The 21,236-nt window shown below is 42.0% G+C and overlaps 1 protein-coding gene across 2 annotated transcripts in view; it reads right to left on the minus strand.

The window, feature by feature from the left end:
• The window catches only part of macrod2 (mono-ADP ribosylhydrolase 2), a 1,190,608-nt gene that overhangs the window by 257,624 nt on the left and 911,748 nt on the right, over window positions 1–21,236 (minus strand). For both annotated transcript variants that reach the window (XM_036960545.1, XM_036960544.1), the window contains exon 7: window positions 6,972–7,002. In XM_036960545.1, the coding sequence (XP_036816440.1) occupies window positions 6,972–7,002 (31 nt within the window). The remainder of the gene's footprint in view (window positions 1–6,971; window positions 7,003–21,236) is intronic.

Raw genomic sequence — 21,236 nt, forward strand, 5'->3', positions numbered from 1 at the left:
TGTTGTTGTGGGGTTATTTTCTGTACGCTTGTAAACAATGATGTTGTTGTGGGTTTATTTTCTGTACGCTTGTAAATAATGATGTTGTTGTGGGGTTATTTTCTGTACACTTGTAAATAATGATGTTGTTGTGGGGTTATTTTCCGTACGCTTGTAAATAATGATGTTGTTGTGGGTTTATTTTCTGGATAAAATAATTAAAAGGAGATAAAGTTAAGACTGTCAGCTTTACTCTGGTCATTATTTGAAACTGGCTAGCCAGAGATCTAGCTAACTAGATAGCATCTAACTAAAATATTGTTTAGAAAGTTGCTTTTAGTTGCCTGGCATGATAGGTTGACATTTAATACATTCATTTTTAACTGATGGGCATATCATATCGGCTTCTGTCATGCAGAAGCTGTCGTTTTTCATAACAACAATGACAAGTTAGATGTCGGCCGAATGTTCATGATGTCACTGCGACAAACTTTCTCCAGCCTTTACTCTTGTGTAATATACACTGAGAATACAAAACATTAACAACGCTCTTTCAATGACATAGACTGACCAGGTGAATCCAGGTGAATGCTATGATCCCTTATTGATGTCATGTGTTAAATCAGCTTCAATCAGTCTAGATGACGGGGAGACAGGTTAAAGAAGGATTTTTGAGCCTTGAGACAATTGAGACATGGATTGTGCCATTCTGAGGGTGAATGGGCAAGACAAAATATTTAAGTGCCTTTGAACAGGGTATGGTAGTAGGTACCAGACGCACCGGTTTGTGTCAAGAACTGCAACGCTGCTGGGCTTTTCACGCTCAACAGTTTCCTGTGTGTATCAATAAGGACATCCAGCCAACTTCACACAACTGTGGGAAGCATCAGAGTCAACTTGGACCAGCATCCCTGTGGAACGCCTTCTAAACCTTGTAGAGTCCATGAACTGACGAATTGAGGCTGTTTTGAGGGCGAAAGGGTGGGGGAGTGCAAATAAATATTAGGAATGTGTTCCTAATGTTTGGTATACCCAGTGTATATACAGCACAAACAGACTTGGGACTAGATAGCTAGATAGACTAGATAACTCATCATCTGTGCTAATCACAGAAAGCTCAGGGAGACTCGTTGTTTAACCAGTGAAATTAGTTATGAAAGGTCATTGTCACACCAAATATTAACCGATCTGGGACCTGACTATAGTACATTGTGTTTAACATCCAAATATGTCACTCCAAATATGAACAGATCTGGGACCAGGCAACAGTGTATTGTGTTGAACATCCAAATCAGGAAGCATGAATCCAATCTCTTCTTTGTTTACATCCATAATGAGAGGCTCTGACATTCTCTTCTCACAGAAATGAAAGTTGTCATTTGAAATCTCATCCCTGCTCTAAGTTTTATGTGTTTGATGTTGTGTCTGTGCACCCTTCTTTCTGGCAGACTTTGTTTTTAATGCACCCAGACTCACACATTGGATATTCTGAAACATAATCAAAATAAGGCGAATCAGCTTAAACATTGCTAAATACATCTTCATGCCGTTCACTGGGTGGGTCAACTTTTATTCTTTGTGTCTGTGCAACCAACACTGGCAGACTTTGATTTTTAATAGGTGTTTCTAACGCTTACTTATTATCTGTCATATTCACAGGGTCAGCTTGACAAACAACACATCCTGTTATTTAGACCAATTCCTAATAGACCAGCTCCTGTTTGGTAAACTCAGTATATATGTCCTGTTTTTTCTGTCCACTACAGAAAACCACTATTCACTTTCACCAATTCTATTCCTCTTCCTGTTTGCTGTGTGTGTGTGCGTGTGCGTGTGCGTGTGTGTGTGTGTGTGTGTGTGTGTGTGTGGTAATAAAGTGTGGATTTCTGTCTCCTACGTGTCATTTCTGTCCTCTAATCAGGACCACGGGTCATTTCTGTCCTCTAACCAGGACCACGGGTCATTTCTGTCCTCTAACCAGGACCCCAGGACAGTTGTGCCTATAATCTAAACCGGCACCTCTTTCGGAGTCCACCACGGTGACACTCTTGAAAACTGTCCACCACTCTTTCATGTTGCTGAAGCATTATTTTCCTGATGTAGCAAACTGGCTCAAATTAAGATCTTACATCTGTATACAGTATAGGGAATAGGGAGTGGGTCCTAGTTCTCTGTTACCCACTGATACAGCACATCCTCCCAGCAGTAGGCATTATGGGAGGGGAGGATCTTGACCAGATATGGAGGGGTTAAGAGGGAGGAGTGTGTGTGTTGGTGTGTGCTAATCCTGACCGGAGATGGAGAGAGTTAGAAGGTTTGTGTTTGTGTGTGAGTGCATGCATGAGCCAGAAAGCTCAGCGTTCGTCGGCTGGGTGAAAATTGTTAGCTACTCTGACCCTCTCTAACCCTCTCTGACAATCTCTAACCCTCTCTGACCCTCTCTAACCCTTTCTGACTCTCTCTGACTCTTTGAGCTGGACACCACACTGGGCTCAAGGTGTCTGTCTGGACACACTGGACATCACACCCACAGAGCCTGGGTGGATTATGGTGTGGCTATACAGATATAGGCTGCGGCCCAAATGGTACCCTATTCCTTACATAGAGCACTACTTTTGGTGGTAGTCTGTGATATGTGGCTGTGACCCTAGTGGACTCCGGTCAAAAGTAGTGCACTATGTAGGGAATAGGGTGCCATTTGGGAGGAAAATAGAACCTCTGAGGATTACACATAGCCACATTTCTCCGACAACCACCAGTCACTGTAAAACCCCTTTGTCAACAATATCCTTTCAAATCCTTCAAAGACGGACGAGGAGGAGGGATGAATAAACACAGACTACCAGACCTGGGTAGCGTTCCAAATGGCACCCTATTCCTCATAGGTCTCAGGCCAAAAGAAGTGCACTTTATAGGCAATAGGGTGTCAAAGGTACATACACTTCCAAATATTATCAAAATGTTTTCAATTCTTTGAATGTTTGCTTAGCTTGCTTCGAATGCCAAGTGGGCGGGGTTTGCACATTTAAGACTATTCTATTGGTTTCATTGCGCCAGGCAAACTCAATCAAGCCCAGATAAAGTATTTGACATGATGTTGAATACTATTTGAACCCAGGTCTAACGTGTTCAGAACTAGAAGCAGGTGTTTTGGTGTTTAGAAGGCTGATTGGTCTGATAGGGTTCTGAATGCCAGGGTATGGCTGAATCTGTCAGGTAAATGTGAGACTTAATGCTCCCATCTATGGCTTGACATGGTGCTAGCTAGACCTTCGTTGGGTGTATCCCAAATGGGACTCTATTCCCTTTATATAGGGCCCTGGGTTTAAAAAAAGTAGTGCACTATAAAGGGAATAGGGTGCCATTTGGGACGTAGACCTTCCTTCCGCTCCGTGCCAAGATTGATAATCTCAAGCCTCTCATAAACCCTCCAATACTGCAGCCCATTACAAGGCTGTTCTAAAGCGTTCTCTCTCTCTCAGTGCCAGCAGAAATTAGGCCTCTGCAAGGTCTCTCATACCAGACTGTACTGTACATACTGCAGGTTGAAATCCTTCACCTCGGGTGAGGAATTTCTTGATTATGTCGGTGTTGTGAAGACATTGAGAGGTGTCTGCTACTCAGAAGGAATAATCCGTTTGAACCACAGGTTGGTCGTGTGGCGGGAGCCGCCCATGATTGATGGGAGAACAGGACCAACACTTAATAACCTCTATCATGCCTCGCGACCCCACGACCCTACGGTGGGGTGCCAGTTTGTTTATGGGTGGTACGTCCGTCCCTTTTTCCCTCCCTCCCCCACCCGCATGCCGACACGCTAACCAGTGCGCTGCCCGACCGCTGCAGAATCTCTGCTGGGGCTAATGGGCCGGACTGAGGGATTGGACTGTCAGCACGGAGCCGGGAGTCATTTTTCTTCCTTCCTGCACGGTCGTCTGAGGTAGACGTAGAGGTAGCCCCTGTGCACCCCTGGCGACGCCCTACCCCGTGCTCTCCCAATCATCTGTCAGCGGTGACGGAGCCTGCTGGAATAAGGGGGCGTGAGGGAGGAGAAGGAGGGTGTCAATTAGCCTTAGCCGTCCTGACAAACCTGTTTTTCCTCTCCACCACCACTGAGGCAGCAGCCACTGAGGCCCTGGACAACTCGGTCCCTCGTTCCTCTCTGTCACTTTGTGGGGGCTGTGGATTTGTTTCGCTGTAAATGGGTCACACACAGACACTCCATTACAATGCGTGTCTCAGTGTGTCTCAGTGTGTATGTGAGGGGACCAAGTGAGAGGAAGAGTTAGAGGAAGAAAAGAAAGAGTCCTTTGCACCTTTCATGAGAAAACGTACAAAGAGGACTTGACCTTAATCATACTATCAAATGTAAACAAATACAGTAAGCCTAGATCCATCAGTAAACATGCCAACATCTGATCAGTTAGTAGAACTGGGTTCCTGAGTGGAGCAGCAGTCTAAGGCACTGCATCTCAGTACTAGAGGCGTCACTACAGACACCCCGGTTCAAATCCAGGCAGTATCACGACTGGCCGTGATTGGGAGTCCCATAGAGCGGTGCACAATTAGCTCAGTGTCGTCCGGGTTTGGCCGGTGTAGGCCGTCATTGTAAATAAGAATTTGTTCTTAACTGACTTGCCTAGTTAAATAAAGGTTAAATAAATGAAATAAAAATAGAAAGAGAATAAGTAAATAGTACTGGGGGAGGGATTACATTACATCATCATACTGTACTGCCTCTGAAGCCTCCTCCTCTACCCCCCTCTCTCCATCCCTCTCTCTCACAAACCTTCTCCTCTACCCTCTCTCTCACAAACCTCCTCCTCTACCCCCCTCTCTCAAAAACCTCCTCCTCTACCCTCTCTCTCTCTCTCTCTCTCTCTCTCTCTCTCTCTCTCTCTCACAAACCTCCTCCTCTACCCCCCTCTGTCACAAACCTCCTCCTCTACCCTCTCTCTCTCATAAACCTCCTCCTCTACCCCCTCTCTCTCACAAACCTCCTCCTCTACCCCCTCTCTCTCACAAACCTCCTCCTCTACTCTCTCTCTCAGAAACATCCTCCTCTACCCCTCTATCTCTCACAATCCTCTTCCTCTTCCCCTCTCTCACAAACCTCCTCCTCTACCCACTCTCTCCATCCCTCTCTCTCACAAACCTCCTCCTCTACCCACTCTCTCCATCCCTCTCTCTCACAAACCTTCTTCTCTACCTTCTCTCTCACAAACCTCCTCCTCTACCCACTCTCTTCCATCCCTCTCTCTCACAAACCTTCTCCTCTACCCTCTCTCTCACAAACCGTCTCCTCTACCCCTCTCTCTCACAAACCCCCTTTCTCCATCCATCTCTTTCACAAACCTCCTCCTCTACCCTCTCTCTCACAAACCTCCTCCTCTACCCTCTCTCTCACAAAACTCATCCTCTACCCCCTCTCTCTCACAAACCTCCTCCTCTACCTCTCTCTCTCACAAACCTCCTCCTCTACCCCCCCACCCCTCTCTCTCACAAACCTCCTCCTCTACCCCTTCTCTCTCACAAACCTCCTCCTCTACCCCCTCTCTCACAAACCTCCTCCTCTACCCCTATCTCACAAACCTCCTCCTCTACCCCTCTCTCTCTCACAATCCTCCTCCTCTACCCCCCACCCCTCTCTCTCACAAACCTCCTCCTCTACCCCTCTCTCTCACAAACCTCCTCCTCTACCCCCCCACCCCTCTCTCTCACAAACCTCCTCCTCTACCCCTTCTCTCTCACAAACCTCCTCCTCTACCCCTCTCTCTCTCACAATCCTCTTCCTCTACCCCTCTCTCACAAACCTCCTCCTCTACCCACTCTCTCCATCCCTCTCTCTCACAAACCTTCTCCTCTACCCACTCTCTCCATCCCTCTCTCTCACAAACCTTCTCCTCTACCTTCTCTCTCACAAACCTCCTCCTCTACCCACTCTCTTCCATCACTCTCTCTCACAAACCTCCTCCTCTACCCTCTCTCTCACAAACCTCCTCCTCTACCCTCTCTCTCACAAAACTCCTCCTCTACCCCCTCTCTCTCACAAACCTCCTCCTCTACCCCTCGCTCTCACAAACCTCCTCCTCTACCCCCCCACCCCTCTCTCTCACAAACCTCCTCCTGTACCCCCTCTCTCACAAACCTCCTCCTCTACCCCTCTCTCTCTCACAAACCGCCTCCTCTACCCCTCTCTCTCACAAACCCCCTTTCTCCATCCATCTCTCTCACAAACCTCCTCCTCTACCCTCTCTCTCACAAACCTCCTCCTCTACCCTCTCTCTCACAAAACTCCTCCTCTACCCCCTCTCTCTCACAAACCTCCTCCTCTACCCCTCTCTCTCACAAACCTCATCCTCTACCCCCCCACCCCTCTCTCTCACAAACCTCCTCCTCTACCCCTTCTCTCTCACAAACCTCCTCCTCTACCCCCTCTCTCACAAACCTCCTCCTCTACCCCTCTCTCTCACAAACCTCCTCCTCTACCCCTCTCTCTCTCACAATCCTCTTCCTCTACCCCTCTCTCACAAACCTCCTCCTCTACCCCTCCCTCTCTCACAATCCTCCTCCTCTACCCCCCCACCCCTCTCTCTCACAAACCTCCTCCTCTACCCCTTCTCTCTCACAAACCTCCTCCTCTACCCCTTCTCTCTCACAAACCTCCTTCTCTACCCCCCTCTCTCACAAACCTCCTCCTCTACCCCTCTCTCTCACAAACTTCCTTCTGTACCCTTCCATTCCTCTCTCTCACAAACCTCCTCCGCTAGGACTGGAGTGGTGTGGTGTGACAGACCGTCATTGGCAGAAGACTGCAGAGACACACAGTCACCAGCAATTATGTGGAATGAAACGTCATACAAAGAGGATAGTTTTGAATGGATAATAAGAATGATCGGAAATAGTAGGTTAGAGTGAAAATGTACGACACATGAATACACATCCAAGATATACAGTAACACACAGATAGAAAATAACAAGAACAGCCTTACCGTAGATTCCTGTGGATATACATGGGAAGGCCTGTGGAAAGAAAGAGAGAGATGATGGTCAGTGCATGTTCACATTATAAAATGTACATTGTAAAATGCCAAGTACGCAAAAGTATTGGTAATTTTCCATCTCTCTAGCATGGGGACAGAGAAAGTTAAGCCAGCAGGTAGTAAAATAAAAACCTGTCAGTTTCTATTATTCACTGACTGTCTTTAATATCGCTCTCAATTGGTGGCCTTTGAAACCATTCTACTCTGTGCTCCTTTTCATTTCCTACTAAGTACAGCACTAACATAACATACCGAATCTGTATCCCAAATGGCACCATATTCCCTTATTTAGTGCACTACTTTAGACCAGAGCCCTATGGGCTCTGATAATAAGTAGAACACCATATAAGGAATAGGGTACCATTTTGGAAGCAGACACTAACATACCTTACATGTCATTTATAAAAAACTAGTTATGATGAAATCCACCACAGGCATGTAGTGATTCCAATAATACTGCATGGCACTCCTCTATATAATACACTCCTAATGTGAAATGTTCCAGGGCCATTATCTTGCAGAATATTACAGTATACTTTAATAGGGTTTCCCAAACTAGGTGGCGCAACACCATGTGTGGTCGTCTGATTTGAAAATGGGGTTGCGAGAGAGCATGTGCGTTTGATTTTTAGAGCCGGGGTTATGTCAGTAACCTCCGGTAGTTGTGAGATGAGGTTGTAATAAACAATGATTTTTAGAGCCGGGGTTATGTCAGTAACCTCCGGTAGTTGTGAGATGAGGTTGTAATAAACAATGATTTTTAGAGCCGGGGTTATGTCAGTAACCTCCGGTAGTTGTGAGATGAGGTTGTAATAAACAATGATTTTTAGAGCCAGGGTTATGTCAGTAACCTCCGGTAGTTGTGAGATGAGGTTGTAATAAACAATGATTTTTAGAGCCGGGGTTATCTCAGTAACCTCCGGTAGTTGTGAGATGAGGTTGTAATAAACAATGATTTTTAGAGCCGGGGTTATGTCAGTAACCTCCGGTAGTTGTGAGATGAGGTTGTAATAAACAATGATTTTTAGAGCCTGGGTTATGTCAGTAACCTCCGGTAGTTGTGAGATGAGGTTGTAATAAACAATGATTTTTAGAGCCGGGGTTATGTCAGTAACCTCCGGTAGTTGTGAGATGAGGTTGTAATAAACAATGATTTTTAGAGCCGGGGTTATGTCAGTAATCTCCGGTAGTTGTGAGATGAGGTTGTAATAAACAATGATTTTTAGAGCCGGGGTTATGTCAGTAACCTCCGGTAGTTGTGAGATGAGGTTGTAATAAACAATGATTTTTAGAGCCGGGGTTATGTCAGTAACCTCCGGTAGTTGTGAGATGAGGTTGTAATAAACAATGATTTTTAGAGCCGGGGTTATGTCAGTAACCTCCGGTAGTTGTGAGATGAGGTTGTAATAAACAATGATTTTTAGAGCCGGGGTTATGTCAGTAACCTCCGGTAGTTGTGAGATGAGGTTGTAATAAACAATGATTTTTAGAGCCGGGGTTATGTCAGTAACCTCCGGTAGTTGTGAGATGAGGTTGTAATAAACAATGATTTTTAGAGCCGGGGTTATGTCAGTAACCTCCGGTAGTTGTGAGATGAGGTTGTAATAAACAATGATTTTTAGAGCCGGGGTTATGTCAGTAACCTCCGGTAGTTGTGAAATGAGGTTGTAATAAACAATGCGGTGTCTGTTTTCTTCCAACAGATATGTCACGATCTTTTGACTGGTTTAATAAGCTACAAAATATGATGATGAATATGAGTTTGTCCCCCCCTTCGCTGACATAACAGCGTCCACTCTTCTGGAAAGGCTTTCCACTAGATGTTCAAGCTTTGCTGCGGGGACATGCTTCCATTCAGCCACAAGAGCATTAGTGAGATCGGGCACTGATATTGGGTAATTAGGCATAGCTAGCAGTCGGTGTTCCAATTCATCCCAAAGTTGTACGATGGGGTTGAGGTCAGGGCTCTGTGCAGGCCAGCCAAGTCTAGAATGTTATTGTATGCTGTAGTATCAACACTTCCCTTCACTGAAATTAAAGGGCCTAGCCTGAAACATAAAAAACATCCCCAGACCAGCATTCCTCCTTAAATGCATGCGGACTGGTAGTGTTCTCCTGGCATCTACCAAACACAGATTTGTCCGTCAGACAGCCAGATGGTGAAGCGTGATTCATCACTACAGAGAATGCGTTTCCACTACTCCAGAGACCAATGGCGGCGATTGCATGGCTGTGTGCTTGATTTTATACACCTGTCAGCCAAAGGTGTGCATGAAATAGCCGAATCCACTAATTCAAAGGGGTATCCACATACACACATAAACTCGGCAAAAAAAGAAACGCCCTCTTTCAGGACCCTGTCTTTCAAAAATAATTTGTAACAATCCAAATAACTTCACAGATCTTCATTGTAAAGGGTTAAAACACTGTTTCCCATGCTTGTTCAATGAACCATAAACAATTAACGAACATGCACCAGTGGAACGGTCGTTAAGACACTAACAGCTTAGATAGTAGGCAATTAAGGTCACAGTTATGAAAACTTAGGACACCAAAGATGCCTTTCTACTGACTCTGAAAAACACCAAAATAAAGATGCCCAGGGTCCCTGCTCATCTGCGTGAACGTGCCTTAGGCTTTCTGCAAGGAGCCATGAGGACTGCAGATGTGGCCAGAGAAATAAATTGCGATGTCCGTACTGTGAGATGCCTAAAACAGCGCTACAGGAAGAAAGGACGGACAGCTGATCGTCCTCGCAGTGGCAGACCACGTGTAACACCTGCACAGGATCGGTACATTCGAACATCACACCTGCAGGACAGGTACAGGATGGCAACAACAACCGCCCGAGTTACACCAGGAACGCACAATCCCTCCATCTGTGCTCAGACTGTCCACAATAGGCTGAGAGAGGTTGGACTGAAGGCTTGTAAGCCTGTTGTATAAGACAGGTCCTCACCAGACATCACCGGTAACAACGTCACAAATGGGCACAAACCCATCTTCGCTGGACCAGACAGGACTGGCTAAAAGTGCTCTTCACTGACGAGTCGTGGTTTTGTCTCACCAGGGGTGATGGTCGGATTCGCGTTTATCATCGAAGGAATGAGCGTTACACAGAGGCCTGTACTCTGGAGCGGGATCGATTTAGAAGTGGAGGGGCCGTCATGGTCTAGGGCAGTGTGTCACAGCATCATCGGACTGAGCTTGTTGTCATTGCAGGCAATCTCAACGCTGTGCGTTACAGGGAAGACATCCTCCTCCCTCATGTGGTACCCTTCCTGCAGGCTCATCCTGACATGACCCTCCAGCATGACAATGCCACCAGCCATACTGCTCGATCTGTGCATGATTTCCTGCAAGACAGGAATGTCAGTGTTCTTCCATGGCCAGTGAAGAGCCCGGATCTCAATCCCATTGTGCACGTCTGGGACCTGTTGGATCGGAGGGTGAGGGCTAGGGCCATTTCCCCCCAGAAATGTCCGGGAACTTGCAGGTGCCTTGGTGGAAGAGTGGGGTAACATCGCACAGCAAGAACTGGCAAATCTGGTGCAGTCCATGAGGAGGAGATGCACTGCAGTACTTAATGCAGCTGGTGGCCACACCAGATACTGACTGATACTTTTGATTTTGACCCCCCCTTTGTTCAGGGACACATTATTCCATTTCTGTTAGTCACGTCTGTGGAACTTGTTCAGTTTATGTCTCAGTTGTTGAATCTTGTTATGTTCATACAAATATTTACACATGTTCAGTTTGCTGAAAATAAACGCAGTTGACAGTGAGAGGACGTTTCTTTTTAGATGAGTTTAGATGAAGTGTATGTATGTTTCCCGCTACTATGACCACAAGCCATTAGAACAGAGTGGCGTTAAATCACACAGGGGGGTAAAGAACATCATCAAGGGGAAAATAATGAAGGAAAATAATAAGGGAAAATAATGAAGGAAAATAATGAGGGAAAATAATGAGGTAAAATAATGAAGGAAAATATATTTTAAAAACATATGTCTATATATATTTACAAAAAAAATATACGGGGGATTGGAAATGATGCACACAATTACATTGATGGAAGCATTGTGCAATATTAAAGCTGATCCACCCCATTAAAAAAATAAAATCATTGTCTACACAGAAGCTCATAAAAAATGATTGCCTGATGTTCTTCTGAACTTCCCAATACCTTTCTGATGCATTTCAATCACTTCAATCACCAAACTGGCTTCAGATTGAACTACTGTCAAAAATACTGCCAGACTGATTTGTAGTAGACTGTCATAGCCCAAATTTAAAAAGTTAACATTGGCTATTGATTACATAACTTTCACATGGTGGTGTTGAGAAAAACTTTTGATATCAAAATGGGTTCGCGGGCCAAAGAAAGTATGTTTAGTTACTTTGCATAAAGTTAGTTTCAGAGCTACTGAAAAGCAATAGACAACTTAATGCACACACACCCATACAAGTTTTCACCCACACACATCTACTTATAAAGCACACCAGACATTGACATATTCAAAAAAGGCTGTCACAATATTGGACTAATTAATGTTGTGTGATTAAATTGAAGCCATATTGCGGCGAGACAGCGGATGTGGCCACACACACAACCACATACACACACAGACTAGCTAGCGGGGACTTGTCCTAAGGGGAACAGTAGATCAGCACTATGGTGGATCCAAAGGTACATCTCTCTGCATAGTAATTATACTCATGAATATCATAATGAAAAAATGAATCAGATTGATCTGTCCCGGGAGCCAGAGCTCTCTCTCTCTCGCGCACACACACACACACACACACACACACACACACACACACACACACACACACACACACACACACACACACACACACACACACACACACACACACACACACACACACACAAACACACACACACACACACACAACAGCCCACCCACCCACCAGCCTGTATTTTTGTCTGTCTGTCTACCTAGTGCCTTGCGAAAGTATTCGGCCCCCTTGAACTTTGCGACCTTTTGCCACATTTCAGGCTTCAAACATAAAGATATAAAACTGTATTTTTTTGTGAAGAATCAACAACAAGTGGGACACAATCATGAAGTGGAACGACATTTATTGGATATTTCAAACTTTTTTAACAAATCAAAAACTGAAAAATTGGGCGTGCAAAATGATTCAGCCCCCTTAAGTTAATACTTTGTAGCGCCACCTTTTGCTGCGATTACAGCTGTAAGTCGCTTGGGGTATGTCTCTATCAGTTTTGCACATCGAAAGACTGAAATTTTTTCCCATTCCTCCTTGCAAAACAGCTCGAGCTCAGTGAGGTTGGATGGAGAGCATTTGTGAACAGCAGTGTTCAGTTCTTTCCACAGATTCTCGATTGGATTCAGGTCTGGACTTTGACTTGGCCATTCTAACACCTGGATATGTTTATTTTTGAACCATTCCATTGTAGATTTTGCTTTATGTTTTGGATCATTGTCTTGTTGGAAGACAAATCTCCGTCCCAGTCTCAGGTCTTTTGCAGACTCCATCAGGTTTTCTTCCAGAATGGTCCTGTATTTGGCTCCATCCATCTTCCCATCAATTTTAACCATCTTCCCTGTCCCTGCTGAAGAAAAGCAGGCCCAAACCATGATGCTGCCACCATCATGTTTGACAGTGGGGATGGTGTGTTCAGGGTGATGAGCTGTGTTGCTTTTACGCCAAACATAACGTTTTGCATTGTTGCCAAAAAGTTCCATTTTGGTTTCATCTGACCAGAGCACCTTCTTCCACATGTTTGGTGTGTCTCCCAGGTGGCTTGTGGCAAACTTTAAACAACACTTTTTATGGATATCTTTAAGAAATGGCTTTCTTCTTGCCACTCTTCCATAAAGGCCAGATTTGTGCAATATACGACTGATTGTTGTCCTATGGACAGAGTCTCCCACCTCAGCTGTAGATCTCTGCAGTTCATCCAGAGTGATCATGGGCCTCTTGGCTGCATCTCTGATCAGTCTTCTCCTTGTATGAGCTGAAAGAGAGAGGGACGGCCAGGTCTTGGTAGATTTGCAGTGGTCTGATACTCCTTCCATTTCAACATTATCGCTTGCACAGTGCTCCTTGGGATGTTTAAAGCTTGGGAAATCTTTTTGTATCCAAATCCGGCTTTAAACTTCTTCACAACAGTATCTCGGACCTGCCTGGTGTGTTCCTTGTTCTTCATGATGCTCTCTGCGCTTTTGACGGACCTCTGAGACTATCACAGTGCAGGTGCATTGATACAGAGACTTGATTACACACAGGTGGATTGTATTTATCATCATTAGTCATTTAGGTCAACATTGGATCATTCAGAGATCCTCACTGAACTTCTGGAGAGAGTTTGCTGCACTGAAAGTAAAGGGGCTGAATAATTTTGCACGCCCAATTTTTCAGTTTTTGATTTGTTAAAAAAGTTTGAAATATCCAATAAATGTCGTTCCACTTCATGATTGTGTCCCACTTGTTGTTGATTCTTCACAAAAAAATACAGTTTTATATCTTTATGTTTGAAGCCTGAAATGTGGCAAAAGGTCGCAAAGTTCAAGGAGGCCGAATACTTTCGCAAGGCACTGTATATATCCACCAAATATCAGATTGAGTTTCCACCCATTGATGTTCCAGGATGTTACCACAAGGACTGGACGTTACCACAACGACTGGACGTTACCACGAGGACTGGATTTTACCACGAGGACTGGATGTTACCACAAGGACTGGACATTACCACAACGACTGGACGTTACCACGAGGACTGGATTTTACCACGAGGACTGGATGTTACCACGAGGATTGGACGTTACCACAAGGACTGGACGTTACCACAAGGACTGGATGTTACCACGAGGACTGGACGTTACCACGAGGATTGGACGTTACCATAAGGACTGAACGTTACCACAAGGACTGGATGTTACCACGAGGACTGGACGTTACCACGAGGACTGGACTTTACCATGAGGACTGGACTTTACCACGAGGACTGGACTTTACCATGAGGACTGGAGGTTACCATGAGGACTGGACTTTACCACGAGGACTGGACGTTACCACAAGGACTAGACTTTACCACGAGGTTACCACGAGGACTGGACGTGTCCACAAGGACTGGAGGTTACCTCGAGGACTGGACTTTACCACGGGGACTGGACGTGGCCACGAGGACTGGACTTTACCACGAGGACTGGACGTGTCCACAAGGACTGGACGTTACCACGAGGACTGGACGTGTCCACAAGGACTGGAGGTTACCACGAGGACTGGACTTTACCACGAGGACTGGACTTTACCACGAGGACTGGACTTTACCATGAGGACTGGACTTTACCACGAGGACTGGACTTTACCACGAGGACTGGAGGTTACCACGAGGACTGGACGTGTCCACAAGGACTGGAGGTTACCACGAGGACAGGACTTTACCACGAGGACTGGACATTACCACGAGGACTGGACTTTACCACGAGGACTGGAGGTTACCACGAGGACTGGACGTGTCCACAAGGACTGGAGGTTACCACGAGGACTGGACTTTACCACGAGGACTGGACGTGTCCACGAGGACTAGCCTTTACCACAAGGACTGGACGTTACCACGAGGACTGGACGTTACCACGAGGACTGGACGTGTCCACAAGGACTGGACGTTACCACACTCTCTCTCTCTCTCTCTGGCTCTCTTTCTGTCTCTGTCTCTCTCTTTCTGTCTCTCTGTCTCTCTCTCTGGCTCTCTGTCTCTCTTTCTCTGTCTCTTTCTCTCTTTCTGTCTCTCTCTCTTTCTCTCTCTCTCTCTGGCTCTGTCTCTCTGGATCTCTCTTTCTGTCTCTCTGTCTCTCTCTTTCTGTCTCTCTGTCTCTCTCTCTCTGGCTCTCTCTCTAAACAACAGGTGTAGACTAACAGTGGAATGCCTACTTATGGGCCCTTCCCAATAGAAAAATAGGGAAATAATAACAGGAGGAATAAATACACAATGAGTAACGATAACTAGGCGATATACATGAGGTTACCAGTACCGAGTCGATGTGCAATGGGATAGATAATAAACAGTAGCAACAGCAGCATATGTGATGAGTCAAAACAGTTAGTGCAAAAAAGGCCAATGCAGATAGTCCGGGTTACTAATGGTTAACTATATAACTAACTATTTATCAGTCTTATGGCTTGGGGGTAAAAGCTGTTCAGGGTCCTGTTAGTTCCAGACTTGGTGCGTCGGTACCGCTTGCCGTGGGGTAGCAGAGACTATGACTTGGGTGGGTGGAGTCTTTGATGCAATCAGACAAGATGCTCTCAAGGGTGCAGCTGTAGAACTTTTTGAGGATCTGAGGGTCCATCCCGAATCTTTTCAGCCTCCAGAGGGGGAAGAGGCGTTGTCGTGCCCTCTTCACGACTGTGATGTAGACACCAAGGAACTTGAAGCTCTCAACCTGCTCCACTACAGCCCCGTCAATGTGGATGGGGGCGTGCTCGGCCTTCCGTTTCCCGTTGTCCACAATCAGCTCCTTTTTTCTTGCTGACGTTATTGGATTGGAGCATAACTGATATTTATGACTGTACTTTTCTAAAAGATTATACAAAGTATCCAGTACTTTGCTACAGTAGACATATTATTCAAACATGGCTTTACAGCTGAAAATAGATTCAGTACTCTTTACTTCTCACTCTCTCTCCCTCTCTCTCTCTCTCTCTCTCTCGCTCTCTCTCTCTCTCGCTTTCCCTCTCTCGCTTTCCCTCTCTCTCGCTTTCCCTCTCTCTCTCTCTCTCTCTCTCTCTCTCTCCCTCTCTCTCTCTCTCTCTCTCGCTCTCTCTCTCTCTCGCTTTCCCTCTCTCGCTTTCCCTCTATTTTTTCCCTATCAAACTTTGCCTCCCTCCCTCCCTCCACTTCTGTGGCCAAGTACATTATGATCCATAGGGCCTTCTGTATGTCTTCCCCATTCCACATTCATCTTATAAAGTATATTAATACATTTAATAAACAGTAAAGAGAAAATATTTTTTCAAAAGCTCCCATTTGTCTTTAAAAGCAGCTGAATACGTGCTTTACTTCTTACATTCATCAACAGGCGTGGCCACTATACAGTAATATAATAGAATGACAAATGGATTAGGGCCATTTCACCACAATTTACAGAACACAGTGAGATTAATATAGAGCTCTAGAAGAGTAGTAAGAATTCATCAAAGAATAACACCCATTGTAAGTGCTGAAATCACTCTGTGTAAGAACTTAGTTGGCCTAAATAAATCACTCGGTGTTGGAACTTAATTGGCCTAAATAAATCAATCTGTGAAGAGCTAAATTGGTCTAAATAACAGGATGTGTTGTTTGTCAAGCTGACCCTGTGAATATGACAGATAATAAGTAAGCGTTAGAAACACCTATTAAAAATCAAAGTCTGCCAGTGTTGGTTGCACAGACACAAAGAATAAAAGTTGACCCACCCAGTGAACGGCATGAAGATGTATTTAGCAATGTTTAAGCTGATTCGCCTTATTTTGATTATGTTTCAGAATATCCAATGTGTGAGTCTGGGTGCATTAAAAACAAAGTCTGCCAGAAAGAAGGTTGCACAGACACAACATCAAACACATAAAACTTAGAGCAGGGATAGGATTTCAAATGACAACTTTCATTTCTGTGAGAAGAGAATGTCAGAGCCTCTCATTATGGATGTAAACAAAGAAGAGATTGGATTCATGCTTCCTGATTGGATGTTCAACAGAATACACTGTTGCCTGGTCCCAGATCTGTTCATATTTGGAGTGACATATTTGGATGTTAAACACAATGTACTATAGTCAGGTCCCAGATCGGTTAATATTTGGTGTGACAATGACCTTTCATAACTTATTTCACTGGTTAAACAACGAGTCTCCCTGAGCTTTCTTTGATTAGCACAGATGATGAGTTATCTAGTCTATCTAGCTATCTAGTCCCAAGTCTGTTTGTGCTCTATATACACTGGGCATACCAAACATTAGGAACACATTCCTAATAGGAGTTGCACCCCCCTCTCTTTTTACCCTCAAAAGAGACTCAATTTGTTGGGGCATGGACTCTACAAGGTTTGAATAGCGTTCCACAGGGATGCTGGCCCATGTTGACTCCACAGTTGTGTGAAGTTTGCTGGATGTCCTTTGGGTGGTGGACCGCTCTTGATACACTGGGAAACTGTTGAGCGTGAAAAACCCAGCAGCGTTGCAGTTCTTGCCCATTCACCATCAGAATGGCACAATCCATGTCTCAATTGTCTCAAGAATTAAAAATCCTTCTTTAACCTGTCTCCCCTTCATCTAGACTGATTGAAGCTGATTTAACTGGTGACATCAATAAGGGATCATAGCTTTCACCTGGATTCACCTGGTCAGTCTTAATGTTTTGTATCCTCAGTGTATATAGCCAACTCCCATGTTCTTTCGGCATTACGATGACTATAGGAGTTGGCAAGCCTCAAAATATATCTCGGACCATCGGGCCATTGGGGCTTGTATGGCTTGTATAGCTTCTGTCTGGATTTCAACTTCATCTCCTTTATTTTCTGGCTTTTGTGAAACTGTCTCTGTTTTTATCCAGTGGCACCCAATTCCCTATTCCCTAAATAGTGCATTCATTTACTAGTACATTAATAAATAGTGCATTACTTTACTAGTGTATTAATAAATAGTGCATTACCTTACTAGTACATTATTAAATAGTGCATAACTTTACTAGTGCATTAATATACCGTGCATTACTTTACTGGTCATTAGTAAATAGTGCATTACTTTACTAGTGCATTAATATACCGTGCATTACTTTACTGGTCATTAGTAAATAGTGCATTACTTTACTAGTGCATTAATAAATAGTGCATTACTTTACTAGTGCATTAATAAATAGTGCATTACTTTACTAGTGCATTAATAAATAGTGCATAACTTTACTAGTGCATTAATAAATAGTGCATAACTTTACTGGTCATTAGTAAATAGTGCATAACTTTACTAGTGCATTAATAAATAGTGCATTATTTTACTAGTGCATTAATACATAATGCATTACTTTACTGGTCATTAATAAATAGTGCATAACTTTACTAGTGCATTAATAAATAGTGCATAACTTTACTGGTCATTAGTAAATAGTGCATTACTTTACTAGTGCATTAATAAATAGTGCATTACTTTACTGGTCATTAGTAAATAGTGCATAACTTTACTGGTCATTAGTAAATAGTGCATTATTTTACTAGTGCATTAATACATAATGCATTACTTTACTAGTACATTAATAAATAGTGCATTATTTTACTAGTGCATTAATACATAATGCATTACTTTACTAGTGCATTAATAAATAGTGCATAACTTTACTAGTGCATTAATAAATAGTGCATTATTTTACTAGTGCATTAATACATAGTGCATTACTTTACTAGTGCATTAATAAATAGTGCATAACTTTACTAGTGCATTAATAAATAGTGCATTATTTTACTAGTGCATTAATAAATAGTGCATTATTTTACTAGTGCATTAATACATAGTGCATTACTTTACTAGTGCATTAATATATTGTGCATTACTTTACTAGTCATTAGTAAATAGTGCATTACTTTACTAGTGCATTAATACATAGTGCATTACTTTACTAGTGCATTAATAAATAGTGCATAACTTTACTAGTGCATTAATAAATAGTGCATTATTTTACTAGTGCATTAATACATAATGCATTACTTTACTGGTCATTAATAAATAGTGCATAACTTTACTAGTGCATTAATAAATAGTGCATTACTTTACTAGTGCATTAATAAATAGTGCATAACTTTACTAGTGCATTAATAAATAGTGCATGACTTTACTGGTCATTAGTAAATAGTGCATTACTTTACTAGTGCATTACTTTACTAGTGCATGACTTTACTGGTCATTAGTAAATAGTGCATTACTTTACTGGTCATTAGTAAATAGTGCATTACTTTACTAGTGCATTAATAAATAGTGCATCACTTTACTGGTCATTAGTAAATAGTGCATTACTTTACTAGTGCATTAATAAATAGTGCATTACTTTACTGGTCATTAGTAAATAGTGCATTACTTTCTTAGTGCATTAATAAATAGTGCATAACTTTACTAGTGCATTAATATATTGTGCATTACTTTACTGGTCATTAATAAATAGTGCATTACTTTACTAGTGCATTAATAAATAGTGCATTACTTTACTAGTGCATTAATACATAGTGCATTACTTTACTAGTGCATTAATAAATAGTGCATTACTTTACTAGTGCATTAATAAATAGTGCATTACTTTACTAGTGCATTAATAAATAGTGCATTACTTTACTAGTGCATTAATAAATAGTGCATTACTTTACTAGTGCATTAATAAATAGTGCATTACTTTACTAGTGCATTAATAAATAGTGCATTACTAGTGCATTAATACATAGTGCATTACTTTACTAGTCATTAGTAAATAGTGCATTACTTTACTAGTGCATTAATAAATAGTGCATTACTAGTGCATTAATACATAGTGCATTACTTTACTGGTCATTAATAAATAGTGCATTACTTTACTAGTGCATTAATAAATAGTGCATTACTTTACTAGTGCATTAATAAATAGTGCATAACTTTACTAGTGCATTAATAAATAGTGCATTACTTTACTAGTGCATTAATAAATAGTGCATTACTTTACTAGTGCATTAATAAATAGTGCATTACTTTACTAGTGCATTAATAAATAGTGCATTACTTTACCTGTTCATTAATAAATAGTGCATTACTTTACTAGTGCATTAATATACCGTGCATTACTTTACTGGTCATTAGTAAATAGTGCATTACTTTACTAGTGCATTAATAAATAGTGCATTACTTTACTAGTGCATTAATAAATAGTGCATTACTTTACTAGTGCATTAATAAATAGTGCATAACTTTACTAGTGCATTAATAAATAGTGCATAACTTTACTGGTCATTAGTAAATAGTGCATAACTTTACTAGTGCATTAATAAATAGTGCATTATTTTACTAGTGCATTAATACATAATGCATTACTTTACTGGTCATTAATAAATAGTGCATAACTTTACTAGTGCATTAATAAATAGTGCATAAATTTACTGGTCATTAGTAAATAGTGCATTACTTTACTAGTGCATTAATAAATAGTGCATTACTTTACTGGTCATTAGTAAATAGTGCATAACTTTACTGGTCATTAGTAAATAGTGCATTATTTTACTAGTGCATTAATACATAATGCATTACTTTACTAGTGCATTAATAAATAGTGCATTATTTTACTAGTGCATTAATACATAATGCATTACTTTACTAGTGCATTAATAAATAGTGCATAACTTTACTAGTGCATTAATAAATAGTGCATTATTTTACTAGTGCATTAATACATAGTGCATTACTTTACTAGTGCATTAATATATTGTGCATTACTTTACTAGTCATTAGTAAATAGTGCATTACTTTACTAGTGCATTAATACATAGTGCATTACTTTACTAGTGCATTAATAAATAGTGCATAACTTTACTAGTGCATTAATAAATAGTGCATTATTTTACTAGTGCATTAATACATAATGCATTACTTTACTGGTCATTAATAAATAGTGCATAACTTTACTAGTGCATTAATAAATAGTGCATTACTTTACTAGTGCATTAATAAATAGTGCATAACTTTACTAGTGCATTAATAAATAGTGCATGACTTTACTGGTCATTAGTAAATAGTGCATTACTTTACTAGTGCATTACTTTACTAGTGCATGACTTTACTGGTCATTAGTAAATAGTGCATTACTTTACTGGTCATTAGTAAATAGTGCATTACTTTACTAGTGCATTAATAAATAGTGCATCACTTTACTGGTCATTAGTAAATAGTGCATTACTTTACTAGTGCATTAATAAATAGTGCATTACTTTACTGGTCATTAGTAAATAGTGCATTACTTTCTTAGTGCATTAATAAATAGTGCATAACTTTACTAGTGCATTAATATATTGTGCATTACTTTACTGGTCATTAATAAATAGTGCATTACTTTACTAGTGCATTAATAAATAGTGCATTACTTTACTAGTGCATTAATACATAGTGCATTACTTTACTAGTGCATTAATAAATAGTGCATTACTTTACTAGTGCATTAATAAATAGTGCATTACT

Source organism: Oncorhynchus mykiss, chromosome 23 (assembly GCF_013265735.2).
Source record: "Oncorhynchus mykiss isolate Arlee chromosome 23, USDA_OmykA_1.1, whole genome shotgun sequence".
In the NCBI taxonomy this organism is placed as follows: Eukaryota; Metazoa; Chordata; class Actinopteri; order Salmoniformes; family Salmonidae; genus Oncorhynchus; species Oncorhynchus mykiss.